At 47.5% G+C, this 10,520-nt stretch overlaps 1 protein-coding gene across 3 annotated transcripts in view; it reads left to right on the forward strand.

The window, feature by feature from the left end:
* Window positions 1-10,050, forward strand: part of PRMT2 (protein arginine methyltransferase 2) — a 38,882-nt gene extending 28,832 nt beyond the window's left edge. Inside the window, exons 7-11 of one of the 3 annotated variants that reach the window (XM_036851360.1) lie at window positions 4,886-5,061; window positions 6,320-6,449; window positions 7,235-7,371; window positions 8,746-8,917; window positions 9,463-10,050. In XM_036851360.1, the coding sequence (XP_036707255.1) occupies window positions 4,886-5,061; window positions 6,320-6,449; window positions 7,235-7,371; window positions 8,746-8,917; window positions 9,463-9,495 (648 nt within the window). In that variant the 3' untranslated portion in view covers window positions 9,496-10,050. The remainder of the gene's footprint in view (window positions 1-4,885; window positions 5,062-6,319; window positions 6,450-7,234; window positions 7,372-8,745; window positions 8,918-9,462) is intronic. The other 2 variants (XM_036851359.1, XM_036851361.1) reach the window with 2 other exon arrangements.
* Window positions 10,051-10,520: the final 470 nt, after the last annotated feature.

The raw sequence follows: 10,520 nt of genomic DNA on the forward strand, positions 1-10,520 counted from the left end.
ATTCCTAGGTATTTTATTTTTTATGTTGCAATAGTAAATGGGAGTGTTTCTTTAATGTCTCTTTCAGATTTTTCATCATTAGTGTATAGGAATGCAGGAGATTTCTGTGCATTAATTTTGTATCCTGCTACTCTACCAGATTCATTGATTAGCTCTAGTAGTTTTCTGGTAGCATCTTTAGGATTCTCTATGTATAGTATCATGTCATCTGCAAACAGTGACAGTTTTACTTCTTCTTTTCCGATTTGGATTCCTTTTTCTTCTCTGATTGCTGTGGTTAAAACTTCCAAAACTATGTTGAATAATAGTGGTGAGAGTGGGCAACCTTGTCTTGTTCCTGATCTTAGAGGAAATGGTTTCAGTTTTTCACCACTGAGAATGATGTTGGCTATGGGTTTGTCATATATGGCCTTTATTATGTTAAGGTAGGTTCCCTGTATGCCTACTTTCTGGAGAGTTTTTATCATAAATTGGTGTTGAATTTTGTCAAAAGCTTTTTCTGCATCTATTGAGATTATCATATGGTTTTTATCCTTCAATTTGCTAATATGGTGTATCACATTGATTGATTTGCTTATATTGAAGAATCCTTCCATTCCTGGGATAAACCCCACTTGATCATGGTGTATGATCCTTTTAATGTGCTGTTGGATTCTGTTTGCTAGTACTTTGTTGAGGATTTTTGCATCTGTGTTCATCAGAGATATTGGCTGTAGTTTTCTTTTTTTGTGACATCTTTGTCTGGTTTTGGTATCAGGGTGATGGTGGCCTCGTAGAATGAGTTTGGGAGTGTTCCTCCCTCTGCTATATTTTGGAAGATTTTGAGAAGGATGGGTGTTAGCTCTTCTCTAAATGTTTGATAGAATTTGCCTGTGAAACCATCTGGTCCTGGGCTTTTGTTTGTTGGAAGATTTTTAATCACAGTTTCAATTTCAGTGCTTGTGTTTCGTCTGTTTATGTTTTCTATTTCTTCCTGGTTCAGTGTTGGGAGGTTGTGCTTTTCTAAGAATTTGTCCATTTCTTCCAGGTTGTCCATTTTATTGGCATATAGTTGCTTGTAGTAATCTCTCATGATCCTTTGTATTTCTGCAGTGTCAGTTGTTACTTCTCCTTTTTCATTTCTATTTCTGTTGATTTGAGTCTTCTCTCTTTTTTTCTTGGTGAGTCTGGCTAATGGTTTATCAATTCTGTTTATCTTTTCAAAGAACCAGCTTTTAGTTTTATTGTTCTTTGCTATCATTTCCTTCATTTCTTTTTCATTTATTTTTGATCAGATCTTTATGATTTCTTTCCTTCTGCTAACTTTGGGTTTTTTTTGTTCTTCTTTCTCTAATTGCTTTAGGTGTAAGGTTAGGTTGTTTGAGATTTTTCTTGTTTCTTGAGGTAGGATTGTATTGCTATAAACTTCCCTCTTAGAACTGCTTTTGCTGCATCCCATAGGTTTTGGGTCGTTGTGTTTTCATTGTCATTTGTTTCTAGGTATTTTTTGATTTCCTCTTTGATCTTTTCAGTGATCTCTTGGTTATTTAGTAGTGTATTGTTTAGCCTCCATGTGTTCGTATTTTTTACAGATTTTTTCCTGTAATTGATATCTAGTCTCATAGCGTTGTGGTTGGAAAAGATACCTGATACGATTTCAATTTTATTAAATTTACCAAGGCTTGATTTGTGATCTAGGATATGATCTATCCTGGAGAATGTTCTATGAGCACTTGAGAAGAAAGTATTCTGGTTTTTTTTTGGATGGAATATCCTATAAATATCAATTAAGTCCATCTTGTTTAATGTGTCATTTAAAGCTTGTGTTTCCTTATTTATTTTCATTTTGGATGATCTGTCTATTGGTGAAAGTGGGGTTTTAACGTCCCCTACTATTATTGTGTCACTGTCGATTTCCCCTTTTATGGCTGTTAGCATTTGCCTTATGTATTGAGGTGCTCCTGTGTTGGGTGCATATATAGTTACAATTGTTATATCTTCTTCTTGGATTGATCTCTTGATCATTATGTAGTGTCCTTCTTTGTCTCTTGTAATAGTCTTTATTTTAAAGTCTGTTTTGTCTGATATGAGAATTGCTACTCCAGCTTTCTTTTGATTTCCATTTGCATGGAATATCTTTTTCCATCCCCTCACTTTCAGTCTGTATGTGTCCCTAGGTCTGAAGTGGGTCTCTGTAGACAGCATATGTACGGGTCTTGTTTTTGTATCCATTCAGCCAGTCTATGTCTTTTGGTTGGAGCATTTAATCCATTCACATGTAAGGTAATTATCGACATGTATGTTCCTATTACCATTTTCTTAATTGTTTTGGGTTTGTTTTTGTAGGTCTTTTCCTTGTCTTGTGTCTCCTGTCTGGAGAAGTTCCTTTAGCATTTGTTGTAAAGCTGGTTTGGTGGTGCTGAATTCTCTTAACTTTTGCTTATCTGTAAACGTTTTAATTTCTCCATCGAATCTGAATGAGATCCTTGCTGGGTAGAGTAATCTTGGTTGTAGGTTTTTCCCTTTCATCACTTTAAGTATGTCCTGCCACTCCCTTCTGGCTTGCAGAGTTTTTGCTGAAAAATCATCCGTTAACCTTATGGGGATTCCCTTGTATGTTCTTTGTTTCTGTTCCCTTGCTGCTTTTAATATTTTTTTCTTTGTATTTAATTTTTGATAGTTTGATTAGTATGTGTCTTGACATGTTTCTCTTTGGGTTTATCCTGTATGGTACTCTCTGTGCTTCCTGGACTTGATTGACTATTTCCTTTCCCATGTTAGGGAAGTTTTTGACTATAATCTCTTAAAATATTTTCTCAGACCCTTTCTTTTTCTCTTCTTCTTCTGGGACCCCTATAATTCGAATGTTGGTGCATTTAATGTTGTCCCAGAGGTCTCTGAGACTGTCCTCAACTCTTTTCATTCTTTTTCCTTTATTCTGCTCCCTGGTGGTTATTTCCACCCTTTTATCTTCCAGGTCACTTATCCGTTCTTCTAGCTCAGTTATTCTGTTATTGATTCCTTCTAGAGTATTTTTAATTTCAGTAATTGTGTTGTTCATCACTGTTTGTTTGCTCTTTAGTTCTTCTAGATCCTTATTAAATGTTTCTTGTATTTTCTCCATTCTGTTTCCGAGATTTTGGATCATCTTTACTATCATTACTCTGAATTCTTTTTCCGGTAGGTTGCATATTTCGTCTTCATTTATTTGGTCTTGTAAGTTTTTACCTTGCTCCTTTGTCTGTAACATATTTTTTTGTCGTTATATATATATTTTTTGATGGGTGGTGCTGTATTCCTGTCTTACTGGTTGTTTGGCCTGAGATGTCCAGCAGTGGAGTTGGCAGGCAGTTGGATAGAGCTGGGTCTTGGTGCTGAGATGAGGACCTCCTGGAGGCCTCACTCCGACTGATATTCCCTGGGGTCTGAGGTTCTCTGTTAGTCCAGCAGTTTGGACTCGGAGCTCCCACCACAGGAGCTCGGGCCTGACCTCCAGCCTGGGAACCAAGATCCTGCAAGCTTCATGGCACAGTTAAAAAAAAAAAAAAAAAAAAAAGGAAGAAATAAAGAAAAAAAGGAGCAGTACAATATCAAAGAATGAAAAACAAAATAAAATTAGAAAGATAAAAAATATATTAGGAAAAATAAAACCACAACAGAAAAAAGAAAAAAAAAAGGAGGGGGTTGCAGCAAGCCAGGAGGAGAGATCACTAACGAAGTATAAAGAATAAAATAAAATTAGAAAAATAAAAGGTTTATTAGGAAAAACAAAAATCTAAAAGAATCAATGACAGTGAATCAACAAGGTAAAACAGAACCCCAATCTAAAAGAGCAAAAAAGAAAAAGAAAAGAAAAAAAAAGCCTTGGCTATGAGGGCGGAGTTCAGGTGAGGGTGGAACAGGCAGGGGCGGGATTTAGGGTGGGGGGGTGACGTTTGAGCGTGGGGCGGGACCTCTGCTTAGGGCGGAAGGGGAGAGGCAGCAGGTGGAAAGGAGGGCCTCTGGAGTGTGGAGCTCCGGAGTCTGGACGTAGGGCCCTGAGTGGGGGTGTGTGGGTGGGGTTTAGGCCCAGTGCGTTGGAGCGGGTCTCAGAGGTGGTCTCTGAGTGTAGGGGCGGGGCTTGGGCTCCGCATGGCAGGAGGGGGCCTGGGTGGGCAGAGGATCAGGCCCAGGAGCCCAACAGGCTTCTGGGGGCCCGAGTGGGCAAGGGAGACCTGGCCACACTCCCTTTTGATCCTCTGCCCTCCCAACGGTCCCCCAATTTCCCCTTTCGGGTGTGGGATCCCTTCCCCTCCCCCAGGCACCCCTTAGGGGCACCAATCCTGTCCCACCTCCGCTTCTCCTCCCCCCTCACTCCCCCCACGTTCTACCGGTCGTTGAGGGTTCCTCCCGTCCCCTTAGGTGTCCATGGTCCCCCATCGGTGCCTGGTAGGTGCTCTAGTTGTGAGGAGACGCAAATTCCGCCTCCTCCTAGTAGGCCATCTTGACTCCACCCCTGATGTTCCACGTTTTTAAGAAGTGACTTCAGCCAACTTAAAGGGTGGTGAGAATCCTGAGGATATCCCAGACCAGGTTGATCCTGTTGGAGAGTTAAGACCCTGAAACACTTGAGGGCTTTAGGCACGTGGGGACAGCTGACTGCCGAGTGAGTGGGGTGGGCGAGAGGCTGATTTCCCTGACCGATAGCCACGCCCAGTTCCGAACTCCACGCGGCTCGATGGGGCTTAAGTCCAGGCTGTGACTGGACTCGGTGACGACTGCCGTGTGGGCGCAAGAGAAGCCCTCCCCTGGGCCGGGCAGCTCAGCCCGTTCTGTGCCTCTGGAGGTGACAGACGTGAAGACCCGAGTCTGAGCAGCGAGGGGGCTGCACAGACACGGTGTCTCCTGTGCGTCTCCCTCCCTGCAGTTTGAGTTCATGATCGAGTCTATCCTCTATGCCCGGGACGCGTGGCTGAAGGAGGACGGGGTCATCTGGCCGACCACGGCCGCGCTGCACCTGGTGCCCTGCAGCGCCGACAGGGACTACCGCAGCAAGGTGCTCTTCTGGGACAACGCCTATGAGTTCGACCTCAGTGCCCTCAAGTGAGTGTCACCGGGCGCTCCCGGGCTGTGGGAGCGTGGGGGACGGGCTGCAGGTCTCAGACCTGCCACCGCACTGAGCTCAGTTTGCTCACGTGACTAAGAAGTTTGCACGTTGCCTTACAGGTCTTTAAACCGACAACAGATGTGATGGGAAATTGAAATGTCCCATTTATAAGACCCCAAATATAATGGGAAAAATAAGGTCATGTTTATAAACGCGTGGGCCGTTAAAACAAATGACTGTTCCCACTAAGAGCCGTAACCTTTTAACAAGAGGCAGAAAATGTGTTAGTGAAGGCATCGCTGGCATTTGGTAAAGAAAGCAGTGCTCCACAAAAGTTCACTTCCTGGTGTATAACATACGTCAGGCTTGTGGTAGAGCTTCAGGTTTTAACATAAAACGGTCTTCTCTCAAGGCCTTCATGGTTGTCACATCGCCTCCTCTGAGAAGGATAGTGACACGTGTCGGCTGCATCCCCTCTGAGGTGCCGTGGGACGTGGGCAGGAGAGACCCAGCAGCAGCCCTGGAATTAGGGAAGGGCCCCTTTGTCAGAGGCAGAAAGAAGCTTCTGTTCAATGAACCTGGACACCTGCTAGGTATCCAGCTGGGGAGTTGGCAGCAAGATGGGGGCCTCTGGGCCTTTTTATTTTTTGTTAAAAAACTCAAAAAAAGAAAAAGTATCAACATAAAGGTATGGAATCTTCCCTAGTCAATGTACTCTCAACCCAAATCCCAAAGGGGATAGAGAGGAAGGGTCTCCAACAGAGTCGTTCCGTGGTTCATGTAGGACTAATGTGTGGGAAGGGCTGGGAAGGTTTGAAAAGAGCAGGCGGGGGGGGGGATGGTTTCTCATGCTGCCCGAATTAACGCCCAGTAATGAAAGCGACAAGGAAAGACGGAGGAAACTCTGAACAGGGTCTGTGGTGTCCGGAAAAGGCGCACCGTGAACTGGCGGGCGGAGGGATAAGGTGCTGAGGCCGCACGTTATCCGCGACACCGGTTGGCCCCTTGGAGGAGATGTCTGTGCTCCTCTCACGCCGTTCGTTAACATTTAATTGCCCGTGGATTCCGTGTTCTCTGGGTGTGTGCTGAGACCCCACGAGTAGGACACCGAGGGGCCCCGGAGGGCTGGCCTCCTGGGGCCTCCTCAGCCCTGCCTCTTGCCCGGTGAGTTAGAATTCCTGCTAACGCAGGGGAGGCGTGATAGCCGGAGATGTGGGTAAATGATATTGAGCAATTACTGTGACTTTTCCCCAGATCTTTAGCAATTAAGGAGTTTTTTTCGAAGCCCAAGTATAACCACATTTTGAAACCAGAAGACTGTCTCTCTGAGCCGTGCACCATATTACAGCTGGACATGAGAACGGTGCAGATCGCCGACCTCGAGGTGAGAAGAGGTGACCTTTCCTTCCTATTCAAATAAACAAGTTAAACTTGTTGCTATTGATTTTCCCACAGTCTTTTTTTTTTTCCTACTCTGATTTTGTTTTTTGTATTTTTAGGTTATTTTCTTTATAGTTAACCTCTTTAACATCTTCAGTTACTTTTAGACTTATGTGTAATATTCTCAGCATCTTCAGATTCAAATAAATTATATGTTTCATCGTGGAATTTGAATTAAATTTTTTTTCTAAGTTTTTTTAGCTCCCATTGATGATAAAATTCTTAAAATTCTTTTACTTACCCTCTGTGGCCACGAGGTGGCGTGTGCGGGTTAAGGGCTGCTCTGAGGTGGAGGAACCCCCTTCTGGAACTTAGATGGGCAAAACCACGTGCAAAGTGAACTTTTGAGGCTTTGGTTAGTTTGGGGATTGTAGAGACTCAGTCTGGAGCTTTATATTTGTACAAAGAATTGAGAAGAGGAAGTATTCCACTTGAATTTGGGGACAGAAAATTAGGCAAATGAGACCCAAATTGCTCAAAACCTCTTCTGATTATCTGCAGCCTTTGAGTTCAGGATGCAGGTTTTAACATTTACTTTCCCTTGGAGGAAATATGGTTTTTGATGTGTTCAGCTAAACTAGCAAGTTACAGATTTGTGGTATAACTACTGAAATAGACGGTGTGGCTGCCTGGGGCAGTGCTGTGGGATCTGGGACAGAGCTCCACAGAGGCGGGAGCTGCCCCCCCCGGTCCCCAGCGCCCTTTTCTTACTCACTTGCTTGAACACAGATGATGAAAGGTGAGCTGCACTTTGACATCAAGAAGGCAGGCACCCTCCACGGGTTCACAGCCTGGTTCAGCGTCCGGTTCCAGAACCTGGAGGAGGACGAGCCACAGCTGGTGCTGAGCACGGGCCCGCTGCACCCGTGAGTGTGCCCCTCCTTCTCCTGTGGGCAGCACGGAAAGCCTGGCAGAGTCACGAGTTTAAAGATCTAGTAATATCGGAAGTGGGCCCAAAATCTCTCCAATCGCGGGCATGTGGGTGGGTGGGCTGGCGCTGGGGCCGGGCTGTGTGTGGCAGTGAGTCCGGGTTGCCCCCCCGGCATCAGGCTTCCTCGGGGCCGGGGTTGGGGGGTCCCCAACACCCTGGATGGTCAGGCTCCACCTTCTCTCTGTGGCCCCAAATGCTGCTGCAGCTCTTCACCATCTGACACAGAAACAGTCCACAGGGTTCCAGGGGCTTTTACTTTGACTTCTGGGGAAGGCAGATGTTTCCTGAGACACATGTTTTGAGCAGTAAGGTTTCGGGGCTGCACACTTGCTCCTGCGCGTGGGGAAGTGCACCTTGTCTGTCGTGGTGCTGGACACAGCAGCCCCTGGGGGGGGCACCGCCTTCCTTCGGGGACTTCCACTGCCCCTTTCAGTAATGGCCTCAATGCTCCCCTGCACCGTGTGGTCGGCAGAAGTGAACAAGCCCAGGGAGGGACGCAGACGCCCGAGTCAGACGCCCCCGTGGTCTTTGGGCCCAGGGGGTCCTCAGCGTCCTTTGTGGAAGTTGAACTGGAGGACGAGCTGCCTGGCCAGAGCCTCCTTCCAGGGCCCGCAAGAGAGGGGCCTCAGGGGCCCCCGCAAACCGTGTGTGCCTGGCGTTTCCCACCTAAGCGTCTGCGTGGGGTCATCCACACACAGGTGGCATGGGGACAGGATGGGGGGCAGGGCGTGGGCCAGGGAGGGAGACCCCCCCCACGGTGGCTGAGGGGGCGGCCCAGCGTCAGGGAGGATGTGACACGAGGGGGAGACGCAGCAGAACCTCACTGTGGGGTGTGACCTGGGTCCTTTCAGGTGCTTGGGTGTGAGAGTCACAGGACTTACAGAATCTGGGGTGTCACTGCTCCCCCAAATGCTGCACTTGTTTGCTCACACTCTATTGAACCTTCACAGGAATTACGACTTTTTTTGGACACGATTTCAGCAGCGTGTATCTCGTTTTAACTGCAGAAACTAGAACCGTGGGCGTCAGCAGTTCAGAGAAGGTGGCTTTGGGTGGGCACTGCCGTGCCAGCTCGTGGAGGCTGGATTGACCCCACGAGGGGCTGGGGACAGGTGGCCCCTGGGGACCTGTGTCTGGCCACGTGCCCCTGCGGCCCGGCCTCCTTGGCACCAGGGAATCTGTGCAGCGACAAGGAGGCCCCCCGGGTTGTGGGTCCACGCGGGTCCCATGAAGCCGTCTGATCACAGGGTGGGGGCATGGCAGTCCCGATGGGCTCCCTGAGGGGTGACAACACGCCCCTGTCTTGCAGCACCACCCACTGGAAGCAGGTGCTGTTCATGATGGACGAGCCCGTGTCCGTCCTCGCGGGAGACGTGGTCACAGGCTCAGTGGTGTTGCAGAGAAACCCCGTGTGGAGACGGCACATGTCTGTCACTCTGAGCTGGTCCGTCACTTCTAGGCAAGACCCCGGGTCGCAGAAAGTAAGATATTTAGCTGTGGAGTCACGGGCTGTGGTGCCAGTCCGGGCAGCTGGTGGGTCTGTGGTGGTCGCGGTGGCAGATGCCTATTCCCACCCGGCGGACCCCGTGGCCAGAGCTGGGGCCGAGGGCCGGGCCATGGTGCAACCTCGCTCACCCTGCGTGCCTTGCCGTGGGCAATGTGGACGTGCAGTGGAGTCGTGGTCTGGCCGTGGCAGCAGTTTGAGGGCTGAAGTGAGCATGTGGCCAGGCGGGGCCTTAGGGCTCACGGCTCACAGAGCCCACGGAAAATCCTCCTCTTCAGACTCAGGGTTAATGCAGGAGAGGGAAGAAAATAATCAAATGGTTTCCCTTTATTTTGTAGTACCTGTTTTGCGCTTTGCTTTACGCTGATTTTACATTAAAAAAGTTTAAATGTTTGTTGTTGAAAGTCTGCACCTGAATACCAGACTCTTGTCCAGTATTAAATTATTATTAGGAAATACTGTGTGTTAATCAAACTGAAATGATTTATCATCTGATTGGTTTGTTTCCTTTGTCTTTCTCAGGTTGGAGAGAAAGTCTTTCCCATCTGGAGATGACAGGTGCAGCTCTGTGTGGGATGCAGCGTCTTGGAGGGACAGACGTGACTCAGTGGAGTCGGCCCTGGACGGGAACGCGTGTCCTGTGGAAGCTGCGGACTTGCACCAGGATGGGGTGGTAACACCCTCACCTGAGGGCTCGGGGCCGCGGGCCCTCCCCAGACGTGCCCGTGCTCCTCGGGACCCACGCTCGCCATTGTCACTGCCCTGCCTGTCCTTAGAACTGGGCTGTGTTTCCAGGTGTCCACCTGTGGGTAGTTAGTTGATGGCCCAGTGTCCCTCAGCCAGGTCTAGTTCTAAGCTCGTAGGACACTCTCGTCAACCCTGTGCTCCTGTGAAGGTGGCTGTTCATGCGTCGTGTGTGCGTGTCCTTCCCGCCCTCGGCTCACCCACTCAGCTCGTGGGATGTGGGGTCACACAGAGCCTCGTGGGAGCCTGAGGTGCGATGCATGCGATGGGGCTCTGCATGGGGTAGTCCACTTGTAGAGACGTCTTCCAGATAAATTATGTGTCGGCACATAGTACATGCTCAATAAATATTTTTAAATAAATGAATGTTGGTGTGTATCCTGTTTCTGTGCACATACATTATTTTTCAAAAGCATGGATCATACTGTGTGCATTGCTCTGTAACCTTTCTCATCTAATATTATGAAGAAACTTTCATGCCAGTAGGTACATGTCTGCAGTTTTTGGTTTGTGTGGTTTTGATTTTTAGTTAACTTTTTATTGAAATATAAATTATATACACCAAACTGCATAAGTCATGAGTATACAGATGGATGAAGTTTCACAAAGTGGGCACACGTGTAACCAGTGCTCAGGCCCAGACCCTTCAACACGCTGGAGGCCCCAAGTGCCCCTTCCACTCAGAACCACCCCCAAGGCTGATACCTGGCTTCTATGACCAGAGAAGACTTTAGCCTGGTTTCAAACATTGTGTGAATGGGCTTGTACACTGTGAATTTGCTGTAGACTGAATGTTTGTGACCTCTCAAAATTCATGTGTTGAAAACTAATCCCTA

This window comes from Balaenoptera musculus, chromosome 4 (genome assembly GCF_009873245.2).
Source record: "Balaenoptera musculus isolate JJ_BM4_2016_0621 chromosome 4, mBalMus1.pri.v3, whole genome shotgun sequence".
Taxonomy (NCBI): Eukaryota; Metazoa; Chordata; class Mammalia; order Artiodactyla; family Balaenopteridae; genus Balaenoptera; species Balaenoptera musculus.